Genomic DNA, 25,388 nt, shown 5'->3' with positions numbered 1-25,388 from the left:
TCACTTAATGTGCAAGTGAGAAGGAAAATAGGTTGAAACCAATCAGAAATATATACCAGTCTGATTAAGTTTATCATCTTCAACTTAAACACTGGATACTGGTCCCTACTAATCTGCCTCATCCAGCTTTTCTCTCCTTGAATTTGCATCTGTGTGTGTGTGTGTGTGTTGGATACCTTTGATCTACTGGACAGCATGATCACATCTACATCAAATTAAAGGACACCCAGCTGTTTTTCGCTCCATCTCACTGGTGCTTTGAATGGAGCCCCTTCTTTCGTCTTTTTTCTTGATTTTGAAACTGTCAGTGGGATTGTGCAGGACCGTTTGGTTTCTGTTGCACTTGAGAAACTGCATTTTTGATCAGCACCACCTGCTCTCATAAGAGCTCAGCAATCATTCAAGCTAGACTGTGATCATACCAGTTACTGGCAACAACTTTCAGCTGGTAGGCAACTGTTAAGATGGGCACCTGAAGCGTCCGAGCGGTCTTGCTACATTGCCAATGAGTGTTCATTTTTGTATTCCTGCTCTTCTGTGTTGGTGTTAATCTGTGTGTGTGTGTGCATGCATTTGTGCTTGTTTGTTGCCATCTGCTGCAGGCGTGCCACAGCCACACGCTGTCATGGAAGATGCACATCCCTACAAAGCAAATCCAGCCTTTTAGCTCAGTGACTGCAACCAGTCACTGAGCTAAAAGCGTTCTCGTGTGTGTCTGTGCGCGTGCATGTGCACGGACCACTGACCTCATGTGGCTCTAAATACTGACTTGAGGGATTAGATGAAACACGAGGATGAGTAGACGTAAATACTTGTGTGACCTTGCGCTGAAGTTAACAGCACATCAGAAGGAGGTGATTTTTAATCTTTAACTGTTGGACTAATTTTATGTTCCTGTCCCACACTCTTCTCCACTGCAATCCTCTCTCTTCATACCTTTTCTCTCCTCCTGCATCACCTCCCACACTTCACTTTCGTCTACTTCATCCTTCTCTTTCCGTGTTTCCTTTATCTCCTCTCTTCTGTTGTCTCCTGTCCCATATCCATCACCATTCTTTTTCATTTTCACCTCCTCGTTCCCGCCTCTTTACTTATCGCACCTTCAAACCTTTTATTGCTCACAAAAAATGTTTCGCACTTCGTTCCTCCTCCTCATGACCACTTCTCCGCTGTCCTTCCTCTGTGTCGCCTTTTCTTTACCATCCTTCCTTCTCTTTTTCTCCTTCTTGTCTTTCCACCCTCTCTCCTGTAGTGCCCCGGCGCAGCGGGCACCCGGCGCCTCCCCTTCTGCCCACAACATCAGCAGCGCCGCCGTGTCAGACCGTACCAATTTCTCCAGAGGGGTGGGCATCCGCAGCACGTTCCACGCAGGTCAGCAGCGGAGTGCCCGGGACCAGCAGGGCTCCGCCTACCCCGGCGGGCCTGCTTCTCCATCACTGTCGCATGGCAACAGCCAGGCCCGAAGAACACATGGCGCCACGGGGATTTTCAGCAAGTTCACATCCAAGTTTGTACGCAAGTGAGTAACGGGCGTAAGCCGCACACAAAAAGTAAACACTGGTTAGTTGATGTTTGATTCTGTAGCGTTAGAGAGCAACGGAAGGAAGCCGAAAAACCTGAAGTACAGGAGAGGACGTGTGGTAGAAGGAGGAAGCGTGGAGTTTGGTAAATGCAAAGCAGTTGTGATAACAGCTAGTCTATTTATTATCCAGCTACCAGTGCAGTTTAAAGTCTATTGAGGTTTCAGCTTGAACCAGAAAATGACTAAGTTTCCATTACAAGTCATTTTGATATTCTCCGAGGAACATTGTACTCTGTGGCCATATCATCACTGAGTACTTTTTTAAAGGGGCTGGTCTCGTCTGTCACTAACCACGCGCTGATCTGTAACTGTGCTCAGAGCAGAAAGGGAGAGGAAGGGAACAGCTGTGCGTCCTCTATAATTTTGCTTGGAGCAGTGGTGACGGAGGAGTAATTTTGGTTGTGGTTCCAGTCTGGCCTAGTTTTCATCTCAGTCTTGTAGTGCAGGTTGCAGCAGTGAAGCCGCTCTCAAGGGTACCTGATTGTAATAAAAGCCAGCACTGTTTATTTCGATATTTATAACTTTCTCTGGAAGTAAAGTGAACTTTTCCTGCTTTGATCTGGCTGTCTAACTCTGCTGGGTAAATACAGGATACTGATTTCTGCATTTGTCAAATAAATAACTTTCAGTTTCAGGAGAATTTGATGTTGCTGATATTAAAAAATGTTTAAGTAATCAAATAATGAGGCTAATGTGATATAAAGTGTTGTTTTGACAGGTATTAAGGCACGTTTCCTACTTTAGCATTTACAGCAGCAGGTCTGCGTATGTGGACTTTGGACCTGACTCCAAATGAACTGCACTGTCAGTGTTTGTCATATAGGAAGAAGAATAGCATTCTTAACACACGGCTGAGTAAATAATGCAGATTTTAGTGGATTTATTATTGGTTTTAGTGGTCTTATAAGATTTGTTGACTGACTCGTTACAGTGAACTACCATAAACCACATGAACACAGGTCATTTCAGATGCATGGCCCGCAGGTTGTTTTACACTTGGCAAAGTTGATCAAGTAACAGATGTTACATTTAAGATATCATATACTTAATAAGAGAAGTGTGTTTTTAATGTAGCTACCTCACAGTGAGAGCAAATGCTAGAATGAAAAATGCTGAGGACAGGAAGTGAAAACCTCTGACAAAAGTGAGAAAAGTTCCAAGTGAGCAATGTGTCACAGCCACCATAGAAGGGTTTTTGTTCTTTTATCCTGTGTGTGTGTGCGCGCGTGAGGAGAGAATATGTTTGCTTATATTTTTAGTTGTTTTTGTCTGCTTAAAAAAATGATCATATGTGTAGCCTACGTGCATGGTGTAGAGTCTGTCTGTGTATCTGTGTGTAGAGTACAGGCACAGCCACTCTCCAGGCCTCCCACTCAGAGATACTGTAGCTCCGTGGCGACAGTATCCATGGTTACACCGGAGATATCACTTTTCCCTCAACTATAAATACCGCTACTGGGGACACCTTGATACACATGCTCACACACACACAGACAGTTATGTGCCTGTAGCACAGCAGGCAGACAGATTGTGTTGCATTTGTACATTTTGACCAGTCTCTCTGTCTCTCTCACACACACACACAGACACACACACACACACGGTAAATCTGTGTGTTTTGTTACCATATCATATAAGCTCCCTATCTGGTCTGGAGAGCGATGGTTTGTCTGTGTTGAAGGAGATAAAAGTTGTTGCTTAACGTCTGCTTTTCTTTTTTCTTTTTGTCATTTGTACATGTGTGATTTGTGTTTTTTATAGCAGCTGTTCTCTCGCCTTCTCTCTTTCTTTTTAAAGTTTTATCACATTTGAACTTTTCACCTCACAAACGCTTCTTTTCAGGATCATCCCGGACATCTTTGTGTAAGGGAGGGGAGTGTGTTCAGAGAGAGCCCGTTAAATCCCTCTGAGGTGTTTTTGTTCACACATTCACACCAATAAAGGGTACATCTAAACACGTTCAGATTGCACGTCGACAGCAGTGCAGTAACTTCTTCTTTTTGTTGTTGTTGTTGTCCTTCTTCTCTTTGTGTTAACTGTGGTGTTGTTTGCCGTTTCAATCCCAAGTGAGTCTGGACTGATTTTTCTTTTTTCTGTTGAAGTTTGCTCCTCAGAGGGCAGCTTTGTCTTTTACAAGAACGTCATTGATATATGCGTTTTACACATACGTTTTTTTTCTCTTTCTTTATCCCTCTTTTGTTTTTGTAGAAATCTCTCGTTCAGGTTTCCGAGAAGGTAGGCAACATACCCAACGTTAAATATAACCCCTTGATTTATATAAACACACGTCTCTTCTTTATATATATTTTACATATATATATGCATATATATATAAATACTTCCTCCCCTTTTGGTGTTTCGTGCAGCTTTTTGTTGAGATCTTCCTTTTGTGCCTTGAGCCTTTATCTTTTCACCTTTTTGTTGTTTTTTTTGTTTCTCTGTGGTTTGGCCCCTTTGTTTTTTGAGCCTTCTGATTTTGAGTGCTGTGTTTTGGTCCATTTTCTTTCTCTTTTTAAAAATGTATTTCATTTTACTAACTCCCCTCCCTCACCCAGCCATCCACTCACTTAACTCACTCACTCCATCATCAAGTGGCACATTAACACCTCACTCATCTTCCTCTTCGTCCCTCCATTGTCCCTCCTGCCCACCTCTACTTCATCCTCACCCCACATTTGTTTTCCAGGTAGATTGTGTGTGAGCTCGCATCTCCCTGTAGAGTCCCAGATTTAGGTCAAGCCTTAATGACGAATCCATCATCAAACTCATCCATTCCCTCATTTAACCCGTTCGTAGCTTGAGATGCCAGTCATGTTGTTACTCTGGATCATAGTAAAATGTAAAACTAGTGAGGCAATACTAAAACGTGTCATGTCGCTGACCACGGTTTAGACTAAATAACTCAGTGTAGAAATAACAGAAGCACAGCAATAGAACCAGTAGTCTGTTTAAAGTGTGGCTAACCATTACCCCAGCTAACCAAACCATCACCCATTTCACCTTCCTGCTTTCATTAGTTTGGTCTCCGTAATCTGAATTGCCTTAGCCACGCAGGCTAAAGGTGTCCTGTTGTTAGATCCCAGTGGGGAGGTAGCTTGTAATAAGTCCCTGTCAGCATACGGTTGTAGTTGTGGACGAAGTCAGAGAGGAGGAGAGGGCCCAGGAGGGACGGGGCTGCACTATTTCCTGGAGGCTGCACTCTTTCCACTCATTCATTGCTCTGTTCTCACTGTAGCACTGGCTCTTTAACAGCAGCAGAAACACAAGTGGATGGCTTTGACCTACAGTGACTGGAAAAGAAGCTTTTTTTTTTCATTTTTTTTTTTTTAAATGCTGTGAATATATAAACACAATTACATTTGTTTCACATTTACGCACACAGACACACTGAGCTCAGTGTGTCTGTGTGCATACATTAAGATAAAAACACCTTATTTCCATGTCCATCCACATATTTGGTCTAAATGAAAGACATGTGTTGACACACTTTACATTTCTGTATGTACACAGCCAGACTGGACATGTCTCCTGATTAGTGTATTGGATGATTTTTAACCAGCAGGTCTTAGAGTGGACCATTGCTCCACCTGCTGGCTTAAAGCTGTTACTTTATTATCACGGTGATATTATTATAGCTGTGTTTTCTCTAAGCTGTTTAGTGACTCTAAAAATATTTCAAATTGAAAATGTAATGGTAGAAAATGTCTAACTATAGAGTGAAATCTAAAGCTACTGCTAAACACATGACTAAATAGTAGTCACATATTTCCAGTGATTATCATACCTGTATGTTGGGACTGAGTAAGCTGTATTTAAAATCAGTTAATCATCTGATCAGTCTTTTGTTTCCCCTTTCACGGGAAAACAAAAGACTGATCACGGTCACGGTGTTCGTACTCTGAGAGCCATTTTGCATCCCTTCATATTAAGTTAAATGGCAATGGGATGCAAAATGGCACAATGACTTTACATTGTTACAGAATTCCTCATCTACAGTTTGTTTGGGGTCTCCCCACACCCCACACTCCTCCTCGTCATTTCCACTGTGCTATATTTTTAACCATGGCTTCTTTTGCAGAAGGTATTTGACATGGTGTTTCTGGTCATTCTTTTTTTCCCCCCCATTTTCTTTTCAATAATGTAAAACAAGAATTTTGTCTTTGTCCGAAACAAACTGAATTGCAAATCATGTGTTGAGTTTTTCCATGTTTGTGTCACTTTCCTGGCATCGTCTGCACGTGTTTGGCTGTTGTCTGTGTTTTTCTGTTTGTCGTCTGCTTTTCTTGCTTTAGTCTCGTTTGTGTGTGTTCGTTGTTGTTTGCAGGTGTGAGAGAGGATGCGTGTGCATATGTCAAGTGTTAGATGGGCTGCAAGTTCATGTGTTGTTTACAGGGAGTGTGTGTGTGAGAGAGAGAGAGAGAGAGAGAGAGAGAGCTTTCTTGTAGGTCAAGTGTTACTAATACAGGTTTTAACGCAGTGCTGGGATTATTAATGCTCCTAACCTCCTCCTAGCAACAGGACTTGCCCTCACCATGCCGACCATTCTCTTCCAAACCATTCCATTTTGGATCTTGACAGTTCCACTTCATGATGTGTTCCTAACATTCCATGTTTGTTGGATTCCATTCCACTCCAAAGTGTTACACCATTTACCCCACCGTTCCATTTTGTGAAAGTCCATGCTGTTCCATACTCTTCAAATTACCCCATTTCTGATCCACAGTGAGCCGTTCCATTTGTAGCTAGCTATTTCATTTGGACTTGCTTCATTCTTAATTTATTTCGACTCATAAACATTTTCTCATCCATCCCAGAGCGAGTTGAACCAGTTCCTTAAATTCCACCTTACAACTTGGGTGTTTTCTAGGTGGAGTTTTCTAACATTAAAACAGGTTGAACAAGTCCATAGTGACGCATTGAATCTTTTGTTGTTGTGGTTTTTTTTAGTATTAGTAAATACATGTTAATGTTGGCAGCAGCAGATGGCTTCCCCTACATGAGCGAGGTTCTTCCACATGTTTCTTCCTGTTAAAAGGGAGTTTTTCCCTTCCCACTGTCTGACTGTTGGGGATTTCTGTCTTATTGTAGGGTCTGTACCTTACATTATACAACTATATAAGCTGAATTGAACTTGTTAAATTCCACTGAGTGGTGGTACTATGATAGTGTTTGCTCACAGTGGACTGGCATTACCTGGAACACCTGCCACAGCAGTGCATTGTGGGCTGTGGAGTCCTCAGACTTTTAGGCAGTTGGAGTGGAATTCAATATTTGGCACACACACTTGAAATGGTTGGCTTGGAAGGTTGAGGCGGGCATGGTGAGTGGCGTGACTGTGTTCAGCCAGCTGGTTTCCTGTCTGTGTAAGAGCCCACTTGTTGCCATAAGCCCTTAAAAAAATATAAAGACTAAACTTGTGTTGATTTTTTTTTTTTTCGAGGGGTCCATATGAGGGAGAGGGTCATGATGAGGGGAGCAGGTGAGATACAGAAAAAACAAACAAAAACTCCCACAAACCTCCCAGACTCTACCGAATCGCCTGCCAATCAGTAGAGTGGAACCAATGAGTAGATGATCTGAGCTTGTTGTGAATGGTGGGGGCCGGGGTAAGGGGCAAGCTGTGGATGTGTAATTAGTTGGTGATGGTGGTAACGGTTTAACCAATCAGGGGATGGGAGATGATGAGAGGTGAATGGTAGCATCTTAGAGGCTGAGAGTGATGGTGCGGAGGTTGATGCTGCATGGTGGTGCCTGTGTGTGAAGGGAAAATCAGAATCCAAGCGCCCCCGATGTGCGTTTGTGTGCTCGCACACCTGAAACGCAAATGCGCACTCGGGCCTGATCGACCCGCGTGCTGCCCGGTGATCTGAGTCGTGTGCACAAACGCACTCAGGGGTGCTCAAATTTTTCTTTTTGTCTTCATTCATTTCCACAATCCTCATTATTTCCCTCCTCTCAATCCTTCCTCTGCATTCCTCCTCCTTCCACCTTTTTGTCTCTGCTCTTTAAATAATTCTGATTTCTCACACTTTTATCCTCATTTTCTCTCTTTGCTTATGCCCATCCTCCCTCCTTTTACTGCCTTCTCCCCTTCCTTCCTTTTCTCCACCCCTCTTGCACCTCCCCCATCTCTCCTTCTGTCCTCTCATTTCCCTATCTCCTCCTCCTCCACCCTCCCATCGCTCCACACAGGTCTGTGCTGACCAGTACTGTAGACAAGTCCGAGAAGACGTCCGGTGGCTTGTCCTCCTCTTCTAACAACGATGAGAACAACTCGTCCCCAGGATCTGGAAACACTGGTGGGTTCATGACAATTTGACTCTTCTCAACTCAGTTTTGGTCATTTTATATGTGACAGATACACAACACAGCAACAGAGGACATCTAGGCGATAGTATACCACGGTGGTGTTTTTTCTGCTGCCGTTTCCCTTTTTGCGAAGGTTCAAAAATGGCAGGTTTGATATTTCTGAAGGAGACAAGCTCATGACTCAGAGTGATGCCATTGAGTGGCCAATCGGCGGCATGCTCTCTGTTTACGTCACATTTTCAGATCAACTCGGCTCGCTTGGAACCCTGATCGAGCAGGAACTAAAGTACCTGGTACCAGGTGCTACCACTTAATGGAAAACCCTAAAAACAGAGTCCAGACAAGCTGAGTAGATACTCGTGGAAAAGGGCTATAAGAGAAACTCTACTTTTGGTTTGGTGAACGAGGTCTACTAAACCACTAGAGAGCGCTGTTGAAATCAGATATGGCAGATTCAATAAGTAGCTACATTTCCTGAAAATTGATCATCGCCGGGATTTTAAAGTTCCCTCATTCGGGCACACTAAATCCACCTCTGGTGCTGTTGAGGTCAGCATTTCTTGTTCAGACAATCATCTTAATGAGGTTTTAAATTAGACATTATTGCTTTCTCCTCTCACTGTTCTTCTTCTCCACTCCTCCAGGTGGCACTGGCACCCCTCCCGCCATCTCTAGCCAGAAGGACCCCGTCAAGCCGCGCTCGCTGCGCTTCACCTGGTCCATGAAGACCACGTCGTCCATGGAGCCCACGGAGATGATGCGCGAGATCCGCAAGGTGCTCGACTCCAACAGCTGCGAGTACGAGCTGCGCGAGCGCTACATGCTGCTGTGCATGTCCGGGAAACCGGCGCACGACGACTTCGTCCAGTGGGAAATGGAGGTGTGCAAGCTGCCGCGACTCTCCCTCAACGGCGTGCGCTTCAAGCGGATCTCGGGCACGTCCATCGCCTTCAAGAACATTGCCTCAAAGATCGCCAACGAGCTCAAACTGTGAGCGCAGAGGAGCAGCGAAGAAGAGATGCAAGGGTGAAGGATGAGGGCGAGAGGAGTGATGCTGTAGGTTGGGTTAGGACGTAAGCTAAGGGGTGGGATCACTTTAAAAACGACACGATTGTTACGTCAGGTCTGACGTCGGGCTGCCAGTTCTGAGACTAGAAAACTTTTTTTTTCTTCCCTAGAAGTTTTGTTCCATAAGTTCCCCAAGGCGCTCGGATTAGAGAGCCGGAGCCGAATTCCTCTGAGTTGTGAAGAACTTACAGGCCGGTCTTCTTCTTCTCCACCCCCCTGTAGGGTGAGGGGTTTCTGTCACGTTCTACTTAGACGTTCCACTCTTCTGCATGTCCGATCTTCTTCTTCTCTGTTTTTTAGGAGGCACACTTTGACCACTCCTATCATTTCTTCCTGCTATTTATTCCGTTTTCTCTGCACGGTTCTGATGCCAGAACGGGACAGGGTGGGGTGGGGTGGGGTCAGGCGGGTGGATGGGAGATCAAAGCAAACAGAGGGATGCTGTGGGGGGAATCTTTGCTCTGAATGATTGACAGAAAGTTCAGAATGGAACGTGGAGCCTTATTTTGCTGGAAAACTCAAAAGAAGTTTTGCTCTGATTCTCCTCCAAACCTGAGTGGACTCCAGCCTGAGCCAGAACACACAAACACATACACAAACACACACACGGATTTTGGATGGACAAACTCTGCTGTTAAAGATTAAAGGACCCTCTCCACCCCCCCCCCCCCCCCCCCCCCCAAAAAAAATCTAATCCATCCACCTTCCACCTCCCTCCTGCCCTCACACACTCTTCGCTGTCTCTTCCTCCGCCTTCAGACTGAAGTCAGCACAAGCACATCCATCTTTTCACCTTTTCACTCCCTTTCTCCCCCCCATTATGTTTTTTTTAAATCTTTCACACAGTCACGTCCGAGGAGGCCAGTTGATCCTGCGGGCTGCAGCTTTGTAAGTCCGTACTTTTAGTTCTGTTTTGTTTTTTTTTTTAACTGAATTTCTTTATTGGCTTTTAAAGAGTTGTGCACTGGAAAAAGATCAGCATCTTATTAGAGGGGAGGACTGATGATGGAATTTTTCTTTTCATTTTAAAGTTGCCTTTCTTTTGAAGAATCAAATCTGGGCGTTTGTTTTCATTGCCATTTGTCAGCACATAAACGCTCAGATGATTTCTGGTTTCCTATGGTTTTTTTGGTACCTCTTGGTTGGCATCACGCCTTCGTATCCAGAATGTCAACCCAGTACCGACGCATTTCTACCCCAGCCCGGTGTTCCCAAAGAGCAGACACACAAGTCGGTGGTTGTTGGTATGTGTGCGAGACTGTGTTGTAAGAGATCACTGGAAAAAATAAAAAGCAACAAAAACGATTAAGGACGACATCGACGACGAATGGTGAATTATTTTCTTCTACTTTTGATTTGATAATATATTTTTGTGTCGTCGAGTTTGTACAGATTTGGGGCACAGTGAAGGCTCACTGTCAGATCGCATCATCGCTGCCTTTTTTTTTTGTTTGTTTTCTTGTCTCCCCCCCCCCCCCCCCCCCCACCCCCCCACCCCCCCCACCCCCAGTATAAGCGCACCTTCAACACACGGACAAACCCAGCCCCCCTCCTCTCCTCCGGTGCAGGACATATCGATGTATTTAATGATGTTGATGGTGGTGGTGGTGACGACTACTGCTCGTTCGTTTTTGGCCTTCTTTTATTTTATTTTAATTCTTTTTCTTTTCTTTTTTTTTATATAAAGGACTCGTTGGTCCAGAGTAGTTTGGAGCAGAGAGAGAGGAAAAAGGAAGAAAAAAAAAAAAAAAAAAAAAAAAGCAGGAAAGACTTCTCAGAGCACACGTTCACTCTCGAAACCACAAGCAGAAGAAGTCACTTCCTTTAACTCGTTTTCTCGTTGCGTTTGATGCTCCAGTTTTGTCAATGCAGAAAAAGAAACCACACACACAGAGACACACACACACACGGACAGACGCAGGGGTCGGAGTAAGGCTGGTGCCCGTCAGCTGGTTGTACCTAACTGAACACTTTTCTTTCTTTCTCTCACAATGACACACTGTCGTTTTATTTTTTTATTTTAATTTTATTGTTTTAGTTCTTTCAGTTTTTAATACGTCAGATTTTCCTTTTAAAACGTTGATCATTGTATTAAGGTGCTGGGTATTGGATTCTAATTATTCTGGCTGTTGCTGTTATATTATCTCTTTCAGGGTTGATTTTATTTGACATTATTTCGTTTTACATTGCTGTAATTTACATTGATTTAAATGTGTTTTGAGCGAACTGTAACTGTAGTGGTGGGTTTTTTGGGGGGTTGGGAGGGGGTGATCAACTCCTGAAATTTGTATTATTTGTTTTGTTTTTTTGTTTCTTTTCTTTTTTTGTGCAAAGACAAAATGATGAAAAATTACAATGATAGTAATAAAAACAATGATATAATGATAGCCTGACTCTGAAAATCCATTATATGAGCAGCAGTTGAGGTGTAGTCTAGTAGCCACTGTGAATCTTTGTCACATCACCTGAGCAGATGGAGTCGATGTTTGTGTTTAAACTTGGGCGAGTGGATGTTGTACAGGAGTGAGACGTGTCTCTCTCCCCCCCCCCCTTTTTTTTTTCTTTCGGCTCTTCCCAACCTGACTGAATCTTGGTTTTCATTATGATTTTGGTCCCGTGCACCATGGCACCACCACCAGGGTGGGAGGGATCCCTGCTTTCATGTTGTTCATGCTAAATTCTGACCTAAACATCTGAACGTTGAAGCAGAAATCAGCTGGAGAAATGTCTTCAAAAACTGACATGAAGAATTTGGTCATTTGTTTATTCAAAAGAAAAAACGCCTCAAACACAGTTCAGTTTCCACAATGTAAACACCTTGGTACATACAGTACACACAAGCAGGGTTTTTTGGAGGAACAAACAAAACAGGTGAGAAAGGCAAAACTTCTATTAAAGCCAAACGTAGCAATGCAGTTTCCGTTCCTCCTCAGTGCTGCGTTCAACTGAACGCTGAAGGCCTCTAACAAAAGTAGGTGATTTGAAGCTACGCTTGGGGCAACACTTCACAGTTTAAGGAAGCTTGACCACTGACCTCAGATCTGCATAAAAAGGCAGCAATGCAGACAGCTGGACAAGAGTAGTCTAAGACTAGCAACAGAAATAAACAACAAAGGTCATCCAGACAGATGCTTCAATCGTCTGCATTTGTTCATCAGGTTGTGCCATACCATCACTTTTGGAAGCACTAGCCATGAACAGAAAACTGCACTGTTGCACAACTCAGAAGCACTCAGTTTATTGGATAAATGAATCAAGCGGCTGACGCTGCAGCAAAGATGTCTTCCAGATCTCCTCTGACCTCTGCGCCAGGACAGCACAGGACTCGAGGCTGCCTTATCTAGACGGGGGGGGGAACACAAAGTCATCACCTCTTTGTAAAGTCACTTCTATAAATTACTCAGACACACTAACTGAAAGTCGCAACTTGCTCTATTTTGGGTTTAAATGACTGGTTTGGCATTTTGACGAGTGCAGAGAGATACCACTCTGAAGTGGTAATCGAGGCTGCCGCTCGGAGACCGAGACCCTGCGAGAGCACAAACGAGTGTTTCCCAAAATGTCAAACTCTTCCTGTGTAAGAAACAATGCAACCATGTAAAATGTCAGACTCCTCTCTGACGCTCCAAGCTTAACTCTGCGTTTAAAGCAACAATACACTTTGGCAGGCGCAGATGTCAAAGATCAAACGTCACTTATTTAGAGAATATTAACACCGTTATTGAAACATCACAGACTGATGTTTAGAGCTGCACTGCAGATGTTGGGATTGATCACTTCAAATATTCCAACAAAGTAACAAGATCGGAACACTGATCCAACGAACAGCTCCAGAAACGTGAGACCGAGCTCAATCGCGCATGTTAACAGGCTCTTTTTCTCCTTTGCGCTCAGTAATCAAAGTACACCATCTAATCTACTTACAGTAACTAACTGCCTACCTCAGGCACACCTTTAAAATTCTAGTTGAACCAAAAAAAACAAAACAAAAACACCACTCCAGTTAATACTAGCAATACATGGCTATGAGGGAAGATTTCGCCCAACGCAGAACAAAAAGAATCAACAATTCAAAACCAAAATAAAAGATTCAGCTTTGATCACAAAGCTTTTGCAAAAGTACCTTTGCTCCCCTTTGAGGGTCTAAATCTGAAAGAAGAAAAAAAAAATGCTGCGTGTGACGTAGACGCCCTCTCAGGAGCAGCACGTCTGGCTCAGCTGTGGGCCACTCTTCCTCTTTCCCTCATTTATTCCTTTTCTTTCTCCTGATGGTTGTGTGGATGACTAGACCGATGCAACTACAGCATATAGATATACATAGTGTTCATCCACAGTCCTCCAGATGTTCAAGAGTTGCCATGGAGACGTGCAGGTGGATTTGCACTCTTGTGGTTGTGGCTTTCTTTAACGGCTTCATGATCCAGTGTCTCTTCTGTGTGTTGTGTTGTGTGCAGGTAGTGTTTGGAGTCCCTAGCTCTGTGTGTGTGTGTTTGCGTGTGTTTTAGAGGTCTGTGTTGGAGGTAGGTGTTTGTCAGTACAGTAAAGGAGCTTCACGTCACTAATGACGATTGATGTCACACTGGGGACCTGAGCATGTCATTTGGTGATGTGGTCATGTGATGGTCCCAGGGTGAAGGAAGAGAAGCTTTGTGTTTGTGTGTTTTTTATGTGTGTGCGTGTCTGTGTCTACTCCTACTGCTGCGTGTGTATCAGTGTGAGTTGGGCTGCTCCACTTTAAGCCCGACCAGTGATGGAGGCATCTGAACTGCAGCGGAGGAAGAGGACGAGCTGGGAGGAGAACCCCTGAGACTCCCGGAGGAGGTGGTGGCAGCGGTCACTGCGGGCCGGATGAGCGGAGGTGGGGGGTGGTTGTGGGGAGCTCTGTTCTGAAGCGGGCGCGTCTGAAGAGGAGGCGGCTGACGGAGGAGGCTTGGGGGTGCTGAAGGAGGAGCTGGACGCAGCAGTGGGGGAGGCTGGGAGAAAGAGGACGGGGCGTGAGCGGAGGAGGGCGGAGAGGAGCTGCCCGTGGCGTCTGAGGGGGGGTCCTCCATTTTGACCTGAAGGGGAGGGAAGAGACAGATGGAGGAGTGTCAGGAGGAGGTGCAAACAGGATGTAGAGAGAGGAACAAAAGCGGTGGGCAGATAAAAACTTAACATTTTGTGATCAGATTCTGCGTTTCATCGTTTCTTCTACTTTTGGCTCTGTGTGCTGTCACCGAGTGAGCAAATAGTGTGTCTGTGAGCACAGAGGCCCCGCCCACCTGCTGTTCAACTTTTGTTTGCAAGGGTCGGACAGAGGGGCTACACCGAAGCCCAGTGTGAGATACATAGGGATGAGTTTGAACAGTGAATCACTCAAAGTTGCATTACGAGGTCTGAGAACAGCACGTCTGTTTTAAATCTGTTAGTCAGACACAGGACAGGGTTGGTGGAGATAGCAAAGCTCCCAGTTTTTAAGCTTGAAAGCCTACTACTTCCAAATATTAGTTAAGCCACATGTTGCTTTAACATGCTGTTGCATGTTCTATGCTCAGTCATGTGCTCTCCTGCAACACACGTGTTAATCCACAGCTGAAAGTAGTTCCATCAAACTAATAATTATTTAGAGATACAAATCTGTTTACAGCCTTTGTCATGTGTTTAATCCTTTATTAAAAGCAGAAGGTGCAATTAAAATATAACAGAGGTGTACAGATTCATTTACAAATGAGTTTGTTTCATGGAAGGTTTCAGTATAGCCTGCAGCACTCACATGCTGACAGCTTTATATTAAATACAAATAATATTCTTACAACCTGCTTCAGTTTCATGTAAAACTTCTCTTAAACAGATTTCACGTGACAACAAAATCAGAAACTCTTACAGGCACCTCTTAGGTATTAACTGTCCTATGTATCCTGTCTGGTCTCACCTCCTCCTCCTCTACGCCGCCATCTGTAGCCGTTGCCATCTCCTCACCACTCCTCCTGGGGTCTCTCTGGTCTCGGCTGGTGGCCACTTGCTCCGCCGCCCACTCCCTTAGCACTTCGTCTAGGTTGAAGCGGCGCCGGTAGCTCACGAAGAACGAGCTCACCTGAGCAAGCCGGGGAGAGACGGAGAGTTAGCGAGGAAGAGAATGAGGACAAAGTGATGCCGATCTCAAGGACACAGAGGCGGACGTTAGAGGGGAGAAGACAAATGAAAGCAGGGATAATGGAGATTACAGAGATCCTATAGGGGACACCGTTAGGCGGAGGATGAAAGGGAAAATGGAAAAGAGATGAAAAGCTGATAGGCAGCTCGCTCAAGTGCACTGCTGGGTGAGGTCAGAATAAGACGAGAGGTGGTCTTCACACACTTTCAACATGTGAGAAAGAGGAAGCTCACCTGAGCCGGAGTCTTAGTCCCGATCACTTCAGCGATGGCGGTGAAGTCTTTACCATAACGGCGGATAGCTGGAAAAGAGAAGTCGGGTTAATGTCCTGCCTGTACCAAGCAGCATATAGCAATCAAAAGCAACAGAATCAGCCAGCTTCCTCTCGCTCAGTGAGAGGTGCGTGGCAGAGGATGTGAGAGGAAGAGTCACGTATGGTGAGCATGTTTACAGTTAACCTCCATCTGAGCTCAGCTGGCTCAATGCACCTGCTCTTTTCCCGCCCTGACCTGCTTCACTGCACACTTTCAGGGTTTTTGTTTTGTTTTTTTCTGTTGGAGCAGCTGTACTAGATGGAAGTACAGGTTTTGCTCAAAGGCACACGGGCTGCAGCTGCTAATTTTACCTTCCACTTTTGTGGCTGATACGCTCCTAACAACTTCAGTCTTTTCTCACCAATTCTGATTTTCTCTCCTCATGCTCGCTTTTAAAGCTGAAATAATGCACACGCACATAAACAGACCTGAAGTTTAATATTTAGACTAATGTGTGTACATTTAACCTAAGCTACTGCAAAGAAATAATTTACAATTTCCAAAATAATGATAACAAAGACAGAGTGCCTTAGTGCACAGTGCTCTGTATTCATGCAGTCCGAGTTATTCACTGTAAGGAACTGTGAACCTCTGTGGGGTGGAGCAGACGCAGGTTTACGGCACTTTCCAGTCCAACTGCACTCTGTAGCTCCATCATGTCATGAAATACTGAAACAAACAGGGCTCTCCCCCTATAGACTGTATACTGGTGATGGAGTTAATGTCGAAACAGAGTAGATTAGAAGTGCCTTACATTTGCATTCTGTCTAATGACCAGCAGGGGGACTCATCTATGGGCAAAAAAGGCATTTTAGGTCTTAGAGGTATACTGGGAAAAAGCCCCTGGTTCCCTTGCGCTTTGACCTCAGTAAGCACTTTCTTAATGAGTTTCTGAGCTCAAATGCTTGTTTCATACCAAATAAAATGACATTAATTTTGTAAGTTATGGTCTCCAACAAGGACAAAACTATAGATTAATTAGGGCAACCATTCCCAAAGTCAAGAGTGGTGCAGCCCACTTAAAAACCAGAAATTCCCACTAGGCCCACCCAATCCTAAATCTTGATGCTAATCAAAATACAAAACAGAAGTGATGCATTTGCTAGGAAATTTTATTCAAAATCAAACAGTGCAGGCGGTTGGCTATACATGGCTAATATTATGTTATATGCAAAGTGTTGAGGTCAATGTGTGACCCTCCTGTCACTGGGACAATGACTTCAACACAAGGGTAGAGTAATGAGTAATATCACAACCCAACTACCTCCTATTACCACTAATTTCAAATTGAATTTCCGTTATTACTGCGGTCCACCAGGGGGCCTCAGCCCTCACTTTGGGAATGAGCTAATGATAAGTTTTTGTAAGTACTTCACTCACAGTCAGATCACCCCATACTCATGTCTGTCTTCAAAAGAACTAATATAATGAGGGTAAATACACCCAGAGGCTTCATAATAGGACTTTGTCTCTTTTCATGTCAAAATAAAAAAAATAAATCTCTCTTTTAGGGGCAAAATTAAGCTTTCTAAACATTACCACCCTGAAGACAAAAACTCCCACCAGCATCATTTGATTAGCACAATCTGCCCATTGCAAAATATCCAATAGTAGCTCCTGGAGAAATAATCGAGGAGCTTGAACCGTACCAACACACGAGTACAGGCAGCTCCTGTGTGTGCAGAATATCAATATGAATGTCTAATAAGACATCTGGCTGTGAATGGGAGGTAGGTAGAGAAGAGCTGACAACAAGAGGTGCCTCTTGGAGGAGGAGGAAGAGGAAGCTACAGCCTTTACTCACCCTGCACTGCAAGGAGCTGCTCCTCTGTGGTCCAACGAGAGTTCATCTTAGGGGCAGGCTAGGAGAGAAAGAAATAGAGATTAGAATGAGAGTGAGGTAGGTGGTAGGAAACAAGGGGGGAGAGAGGGAGGAAGATGGCAGTAAGAGAGCAATGAGCAGGTTAAGACTAGAGTCAGTCCCACGAGGGGTGAAATACTGTCTGGAGGGAGTTGAGGAAGGGCAGCGTGAATAGATGAGGAAAGGAACAAACTGGAGCGAGATCAGGGGAGGAGAAAATTGAATACAGGCAAGAAATGAGGCAGTAAATAAGGGATATGGAAAGGAGGGAAAGGGCATAGAGAGGGGAGTTTTAAGACTTACGTCTGTAGGTTTGAGGCCATCAACACCTTCAGCTAGGCTCTGCTTAAAACTGCTGTTGTTCTGTTTGATAGACTGGACCTGAGACAGAGGAGGGACAGTGAGGTAGGGTTATTTTTTAGCTGGTAGCACCGAGTGGTAGTTTTTGCAGCTGAAAGCTGCTTTCAGAACATTCATGTGCATTTACTCTTTGCATTTATAATCTGATGACCAAAGACGACATTAAAGCCACACTGAAAACCCTGGTACCTGTCTCTTGAGTGAAACCAGCTGTGTGTCCAGCTGGCGAATGGTTAGAACTCCAGCATCGTGAGAGGCCGACAGAGACATGATGTCCGCCTGCTCCAGGTGCATGCCTTTGGGTGGCCTGCGACGGGCTCTGAGCGGGTGGTGTCTGTACTGAGCTCCGATGTTCTCCTTCTTCACTGGACCGGAGCGGCTGGGCGTGGCTTTGTCAGAGCTGGTGCTGCTCGCGTTCTGTTTTGCCGCCTGTGTGCACATCGAATCACAAATATCATTCAAGTGTCAAGGCAGCTCTGTCCTCACCTCACAGAAGTCGTTTCTCTGAATGTGCACACACACACACACACACTTTTTTCTTACCTCTTTCTTGGCATCAATTTCAAAATCACTGTCACTGGCCTGCTCTCCTTCAATCTCATCATTACTGCAAGACAAAAAACATAAATTACACAAAGCACACCAGTGCTTAAACTTTGTGCTGTTTTATTGTTTAAATTTCATCAAACACACGTCTGAAATGCTCTACAATGTCAGCTGAAAAGACAAGAAATAATATCAGCCTGTCTTATTTATATTCATGAGCCTGGTTTCCCAGGATGCCACGCTCACTGAGTGTCATTTAACAAAAAAGTTCTCCAAATGTCAGATCTCAGGTGAGCAGTTGTTTCTCCATGACTGGTGAAGGCATCTCAAACCTGTCATCTTTCTCTCTCTTGTTGATCAGCCTCCTGGCCTGTCGGTCCATGACGGATGTCCTGGTTCTGGTCTTCTTCCAGCTGTAGTAGTACTTTACCAGGCTGGAGATCAGCTTGTCTGGAAGCTACAAACGCGGAAAAAAAGGAAAATTTAGTTTTCATCACTTGTTTTAAATATTCTTTCGGGTGGTAAGTGCATGTGCGTCTCTCTCAGTCACGCACCATCTGCTGGATGCGGTGGAAGCTCTTGCCGTGGAAGCTGAAGGCCTGCTCGAACAGCACTTTATCTTCAACTGTCCACTCATCAGGGAAGGGGGTGAAGTTTGCCAGGTCGGCCAGTGAGCGCTCCACGTCGTGTTTGTGCCATAATAACATACCCAGAGCCTGATGGAGCCGAAAGTCAGGAAACCAGGAAAAGTTTAGGTCAGAAGACAGAAAGAAATATAAACATCTGAGCTTTTGTTTCTGATACACTGCCCTTACCTGCTCCATGTTGTATCCGTGTTTCTCCTTAGCCATGAGGATGTACTCGTCCACTGGAAGAAGACAAGAATTGGTCACCAGAGAAGAAAGAAACACCCAGAAAAATTGTTAAAGTAATACATAATAATCTAAAGATGGTGAAGGAGAATGAAGAGAAGACTAAAAAAATTAATAGGGGGGAGGGGGGTTGCATAATAACAGAAAACAGAGAGGAGATGAAGAGGAAAAGGGCAAGAGAGAGAAAGAACATAAGTGCACAGGGAGAGACAGTCGAGAGTTTTAATTGCCACCCTCCAGTCAGCATATATCCATTAAGCTCGCACACATGAATGCAAGGTAAGGCAGGTGTGTGGAGCTTACACATAGCATCAGAGAGCTGGCTGTTGGGACACCAGACCAACATGCTCCTCTGGTCCTTCTCACTGTAGCGGGCTGGGCTGTCTGAAAATGGAAACAAATAACACAAAGCGAACACTTAAATCCACACTTTATTTGAGGTTATACATATTTGTCAGTCCCTCTTTTACTCATTCATGTCAGCTCCATGTCCCTCCTATCCACCACTTAAGCTCTCTCAATCCCCAGCATCTCTCTTTTCTTATCCATCCACCCATCTTTGCATGTTTCCATCTGGCTAAAGCTCCCTCTTCATCAGCTGAACTCTTTTGGGAAGTCAACATTTGTGCACTCAGTAAAACAGATTATGCTGGTTTGCCTGCTTGTCCCCTTCTTTGGTACAAGCTGTTGAAGCATGCTGCCGTTCCTCCATGAAGGTTATGACGACTGTTTCCTCAGCATCAAACCATTTTTCATCTACTCAAGCAAAGCAACAGGGCTCTTTCATGGAGGACACTTAATATTTTTGAACCTTTTGATTTTGCATTCAATAACACTAAAACACTGACAAATAAGCGTCACTCTGACGTCTGCATTACTGGACAAAGATGATAACAGCTCCTCGTTTTCCCCTCCAGCCTTCTTTTCATTTTCCTGTTTTTTTTCTATTGTAAAATGACTCTTTTTGACCTTCACTCCTCTACTAATCTGCATTCACCTCTAGTCTCCTCCACACTTCTCTTCAACCTCTATGTCTCCTCCCAACAGGAGACACAGAGGTTATTCCCTCCCTCTCCCTCTTTTTATCGTCAATTTTAATGCCCTCTATCGTCTCCTTTTCTTGTGCTTTTCTCCCTCCCAGCTTACCTGGTTTGAACTCTGGGATCTGAGCCTGGTAGTCTCCTCCCACTCTGATCATGCTGTCTGCAGAGACAAGCGTACATAAGTTTATATTTCAAGAGCTGCAATGCAGGGCAAAAACGTTTCTGTAACTCACCAGAAAAGGTTCCAAGTTGCAAAACTAAACAAAGTGGATCACACCACAGTAACAAGTGAGGTATTAAGAGAAAAATAAAATTAATAAAATAGTCATATTGGAGGAGTTTAGATATCTTGGGGTCTTGGTCACGACTGAGGGGAGAGGGGAGTATGAGATTGACACATGAATCTGGGCCACAAGTGTAATGATGCAGACTGCACCGGTCCTTTGTGGTGAAGAGAAGACCTGAACATTAATGCAAACCTCTTGATTTACTGGCCAATCTACGTCCCTACTCCCACCTATGGTCACGAGCTCTGGGTATTGACCAAAAGAATGAGATCGCAGATACAAACGGTGGAAATGAGCTTTATGTAAAGGATGGCTGGGCTCTCCCTTACAGAGGTTGAGGAGCTCAGTCATTGGAGAGTGCTTCAGGTATCTCGCAAAGATGCCCCCTGGTCAAGGTGTCTAACATCACGCAGTCATCACTATAACTTCAAACTAGCGTCTGTAACCATAAATTAATTCAGAAAGTGTTTACTGAGGAATCTGAACTTTTCTTTTCGCATAAACTTCCATACAACCAGGTGTCTTTTTGGCATAGAAGTGTCACCCCCTTCAGTGCAGCAGAAAGAATTCATTCAGGCATTTTTGTATTTGTTTCATTTTTCAGGCACACAGGCTAAATCTAACTTTTAAATATAGTCTTAATGTTCAAAACAAACCAATCTGTTTTTAAATGCATCTATTGTTTATTTTATTATGTATTAATCTATTGGTAAATAATAAGGTCAGCTACATATTTTCTAATTACACATTAGAACAAAACTATACTACATTTGTAAAAATACAGTAAAAAAACAAGTGGGGGAAAACACTAGTATATGAAAAAAACATTTAAATATAGAAAAACTTCCATGTACAACTTCCATTAATAAATAAATAAAAACAATAAATAAGCTAATCCAGAAATGCTATTTAATATTTTGATATTGTTCACCACTAACTAATAAAATCCGACGAAGACAAGGGGGTAGAGCATCGATGGGTGGCAGACATCAGGTAATTATTGCGGCGGTAAAGCTAGCAGGAAACTAGGAAGCTGGAGAATGTGGAAAGCGAGGAGTGAAGAGAGACTTTGAGAAATGCAGGGAAGCAAACCTGAAGGAGGAAGAGACAGATTACAGGTTCCTCTGGGACAGAGGACAGGAAGGGAGGAGAAGGGGATGATAGAAACATGAGCAGATGGGTGAAATGAATGGAGCCAGAAGGAGCATGATAAAGAAGAAGGATGCTTGATAGAAGGAACAGAGGAGGGAAGAAAGGTAACAGAGAGGATAACTAGTTGTGTAACACTGCCATTTCTTATCTTAAAATGGGCTCCTCAAAGATCAACAGGAAGTCAGTGGGTGAAGGAGAGAATGAAGGAAGGAGAAACGTATGTGGGCAGAGGACAAGGATGAAGAGAGGGGATGACAGAGAGCACTGCAGCAATGCAATGCATGCAACAGGAACAGCTGGCAGGAAAATGCCTGCAAGTATCAGATGTAGGTACACTTTGTAATGCTCCATGTTAGAATGCCAGAGTCAGACGTTTACCGTGATATCTGATAAATCAAACACTATAACAAAAAGTGTGTACGTGTGTACCGTGAGCATGCTCTTCATCGCTGCTCTCCTCCTCAGAGTGTGGCTGGCTATTCCCGTTGGTTACGGTTTTGGCTCTGCTCCTGGACAGGACCCCAGCCCCCGAGCGCTCCATCACTGAGGGCATGACTGCACACACACACAGACACACACACACACACACATATAACATGTCACTAGTTAAAAATCCACCATTCATCAACATTTCTGCCCTAAGCGATTCAATCTCCTATTAAACTATGAGTTATGCCTTGTTTCATTAGTGCACTGGCTGCTATTTGTTTCCACTTGCAACCCTATAAAAACCAACTCACGCTTGTAAAGTAAAATGGGCCCTTATGTTGCTACCTTGGAGGGAATCCCATTATCTCCCTGGAGCTGAGTTTACTTTCCAAAAAACAGTTTTCTATACAAGAACTCAGTCAAGACCTCAACTACTTACGATTAAATCTCTAAATGCAAGTTTTCGGCTCAGGTTCTGGCTTATCAAGAGCAAATCCCGACTAAATCAACAGGAACAACTTCATCTTCAACAAAAGAGCCAGACTGATTAACCGGAGTCTTCCTTTGTCGCTCCAGCTGATTAAAGATGTCTTCTTGTCTGGGTGGAGCAATACCCACAAACAAACAGAACAGAGGCCTATTTTACCCATTGTTTACATTTCAAGTGACATGTCAACGTCCCATTTTTTCCCAAATGAACATCTGTTATCTCACCGCAGTTGCTCTGTAAGAGCCATCAAGGACACGACACTGAGCTCTGGACCAAAATCTGACAATGTTTTTATGATATTCAAATAACTAATAATATTAAAGATAAATAATAAGCAATTGATCAAATCATTTTGATTACAGTTAACATAATCAAGTATTTCTCAGCTAAAAGTTTAACAAGCCACATTTTTAGAGCCAATTACAAAACAAATCCTTTTAGGGACGTGTCAAGAAAGTCCGCTGTACAACTCTGCCAAATCAAACATCCAGAGCTACCTGCTGTGTCAACACCTTGTGACAAAGAAGAAGCTGAAAGTAGCTTTCTTTAATCCAACAAACAATGATTAGATGAGTGCGTAATTAACTATATGTGGTCCTACCTTTTTGTGTATGTAAAAGAAAAGAAAAGAAAAAGAAAAAAGGGTGAACCAAATTTTAGTTCAATACTGGCAATTTTTACTTTCCAATATACTATCAGTCAACAAAGCTGCTGTTGGCTGATACCAGTACACCACCCATCTGCTGGTGCAGAAAGGCGCTGGTTGCTACAGTGCAAGTAATCACACATAAAGAGAAATCCATTACATGAGCCCCTCCAACAGCAAAGGCATGCAGTAAAACCTGTTCAGTGGGGATCTACGTCAACATCAGTAAACAAAGAATATAATCACCGATAAGAAGAAACATCTACAAACAAATAAATAAATAAATAAATAAGACCCTCCTCTAAGAGACGAAGTGTGATCCACAGCCATTGCTATACTATTACATGATATTTGTTGTCTTCTCGATGTCTCTACATCTCTGGACCAATGAAATACTGCCGTAGCACAAATGACTAGACGGTCAGTTCAGGCCACAGCAGAAAGTAGCCCATCTAAACTCCTTCCTCCTCAAGCGCAAACGATAAGAGCCCCTAAAACAATGACTGGCGACACCGGGCACGGGTCCCAGTGCAAACGCACGTTAAAAGGCGCGTGCCACCCGCAACTTCACTTGTCAACTTGAACCGCGGCCAGAACAAAGCATGGACGCGAAGTTGGGTGACCGATGTGGTACTGTACCCCCACACACACATCACCAGCACCGCACAACATACTGAGCCAGTCAAGCCTCTGCGGGAAAACGAGTCGCAACCCTCACGATCCTCGAGATTAAAAATCATACACACCAAACTCCGAGCAGACAATACAAGTGTCTGAAGCTCTCTGGTGGTCTTTGTCTATCGCTGTTCCCGGTGGCCTCCGAAACTACAGCGGCTGCCCCCTGTCCGGCTACACTGGAAATATCGCCACCTTCAACACATCCCTTCGTCTTTGTCGATATACTCAAGTTTACTTATTTACAAGAGAACTCGCTGCGTGAGACCGCCCCGCTTCACTTTCAGCGAGTTTCGTGGTGGAAGGGGGTGGGGGGAGAGTTGTGGTAGCCTCTATCGCGGTAGCCTCAATCACTGGCAGATTTATCAACCGTTTATAGAATGAGAGCTATAACTACAACATATTAACTGATAACCTCGACAGGGACGGGATACTCGTAGTAATACATGATACTCAACTAGGCGATTACATGCAGGTTTTCCTGTTCCACATCCTTTTCCCTCATATAGCCAGATTTTTAAACTTTTCCTCACTTTAAACAGAATATTCGGTCATCAGATATGCTTTGCACTATAATGAACAATACCACGAGCAATTCGATCATTTAGTTTTGGGTAATATGTCTAAAATCTATTTAGGTTCTTCACCTCAATTTTTAAGTGGGTAGTCTGATGATGAACACTTTTTGACTCACAGTGGTAAAAGGAAAAACAATAGTACTCCTACAGTGACTAGTCAGGTGCTCATGGCTCGCAAGAGTCAGCACAGGGTGACCTTAAAGCGGGGGGACATTACATGTTAAAGTTGACATTGTAATAGGCGGACTGTGTTTTATAATCTGTTAAATCCTGAGATCCCACCACTAAAAAGAAAAAAAAAGATCACGGACCCGCACCGGGTGTTTCTCAAATTTGAGTCACGTTTACTAGCTTTAAAAAAAGTCAATATTTTTAACAGCTTCATTGTACAGTCATCTGTACGCTGTGTCTCACTTTGAAGTCCTTTTGTTTTCCCCACGCGTACGCTGCTGTTACTACCAACGCTACTGTCTGCTGCTGCCCTGGAGTAAAAAAAAAAAAAAACTCGCTCTTTATGTCATAATTGCCCAACTTGCCGGTATGTTTAGGGTCCTTAAACTAAAAATAGTAGCAATTTCCAAGGTCCAAGTCATTCCAAAAGGCTGGAAACTAGAAAATATATATACGATATCTCTCCTCATCACCAAAGTGCAATTTAAGTCTAGCCTAGTTGGTCGCTGGGATGCTAACGTTAGCTAGTTAGCTTGCGGCTAGTACCCTCGCGTTACATTAGTAACGCCAGTAGTTAGAAGTGGAGATAATAGTCACACTGTACCTGTGTTTCGTTTCTCTCCGCTCCCCCGCACCCAAAACTTCTCCGAGCCTCTGTCCGCAGCTTGCAGTACCCTCTGAAGCGCTCAAAGGCAATTAGTGTGTCTAAAAAGCCTGAACTCTCGCCTAATTGATGAGCACAGTCACACTACAATGAGGAGAACTGCACGGATAGATGGAAGCTGTGAGTGTGTGAGTGTGTGTGTGCGCCGGGAGACGGACAACACCCGGAGAAAAGTGAGGTGGACATCCGCTTGGATGCGTTCGCCTCT

At 44.0% G+C, this 25,388-nt stretch overlaps 2 protein-coding genes across 10 annotated transcripts in view; one reads left to right on the top strand and one right to left on the bottom strand.

Annotated features, from left to right (window-relative positions):
• mark2b (MAP/microtubule affinity-regulating kinase 2b) overlaps nucleotides 1–10,450 on the top strand; it is a 50,691-nt gene extending 40,241 nt beyond the window's left edge. For 4 of the 9 annotated variants that reach the window (XM_063470165.1, XM_063470167.1, XM_063470170.1 and 1 more), the window contains exons 17-21: nucleotides 1,253–1,519; nucleotides 3,791–3,817; nucleotides 7,023–7,061; nucleotides 7,775–7,881; nucleotides 8,536–10,450. In XM_063470165.1, the coding sequence (XP_063326235.1) occupies nucleotides 1,253–1,519; nucleotides 3,791–3,817; nucleotides 7,023–7,061; nucleotides 7,775–7,881; nucleotides 8,536–8,885 (790 nt within the window). In that variant the 3' untranslated portion in view covers nucleotides 8,886–10,450. The remainder of the gene's footprint in view (nucleotides 1–1,252; nucleotides 1,520–3,790; nucleotides 3,818–7,022; nucleotides 7,062–7,774; nucleotides 7,882–8,535) is intronic. The other 5 variants (XM_063470172.1, XM_063470171.1, XM_063470166.1 and 2 more) reach the window with 4 other exon arrangements.
• A 1,268-nt stretch (nucleotides 10,451–11,718) lies between these two features.
• rcor2 (REST corepressor 2) lies at nucleotides 11,719–25,303 on the bottom strand. Its single transcript, XM_063465365.1, has 14 exons — nucleotides 25,121–25,303; nucleotides 21,957–22,082; nucleotides 20,192–20,248; nucleotides 19,349–19,429; nucleotides 18,989–19,041; nucleotides 18,728–18,889; nucleotides 18,506–18,630; nucleotides 18,171–18,234; nucleotides 17,817–18,056; nucleotides 17,571–17,648; nucleotides 17,211–17,268; nucleotides 15,326–15,393; nucleotides 14,871–15,032; nucleotides 11,719–14,016 (listed from the first exon to the last, which is right to left on the bottom strand). The coding sequence occupies exons 2-14, from the start codon at nucleotides 22,078–22,080 to the stop codon at nucleotides 13,669–13,671; spliced, it is 1,620 nt and encodes a 539-aa protein (XP_063321435.1). The 5' UTR covers nucleotides 22,081–22,082; nucleotides 25,121–25,303; the 3' UTR covers nucleotides 11,719–13,668.
• Nucleotides 25,304–25,388: the final 85 nt, after the last annotated feature.

Source organism: Pelmatolapia mariae, linkage group LG3_W (assembly GCF_036321145.2).
Source record: "Pelmatolapia mariae isolate MD_Pm_ZW linkage group LG3_W, Pm_UMD_F_2, whole genome shotgun sequence".
Lineage (NCBI taxonomy): Eukaryota > Metazoa > Chordata > Actinopteri > Cichliformes > Cichlidae > Pelmatolapia > Pelmatolapia mariae.
This window is presented reverse-complemented; position numbering and strand designations above follow the sequence as displayed.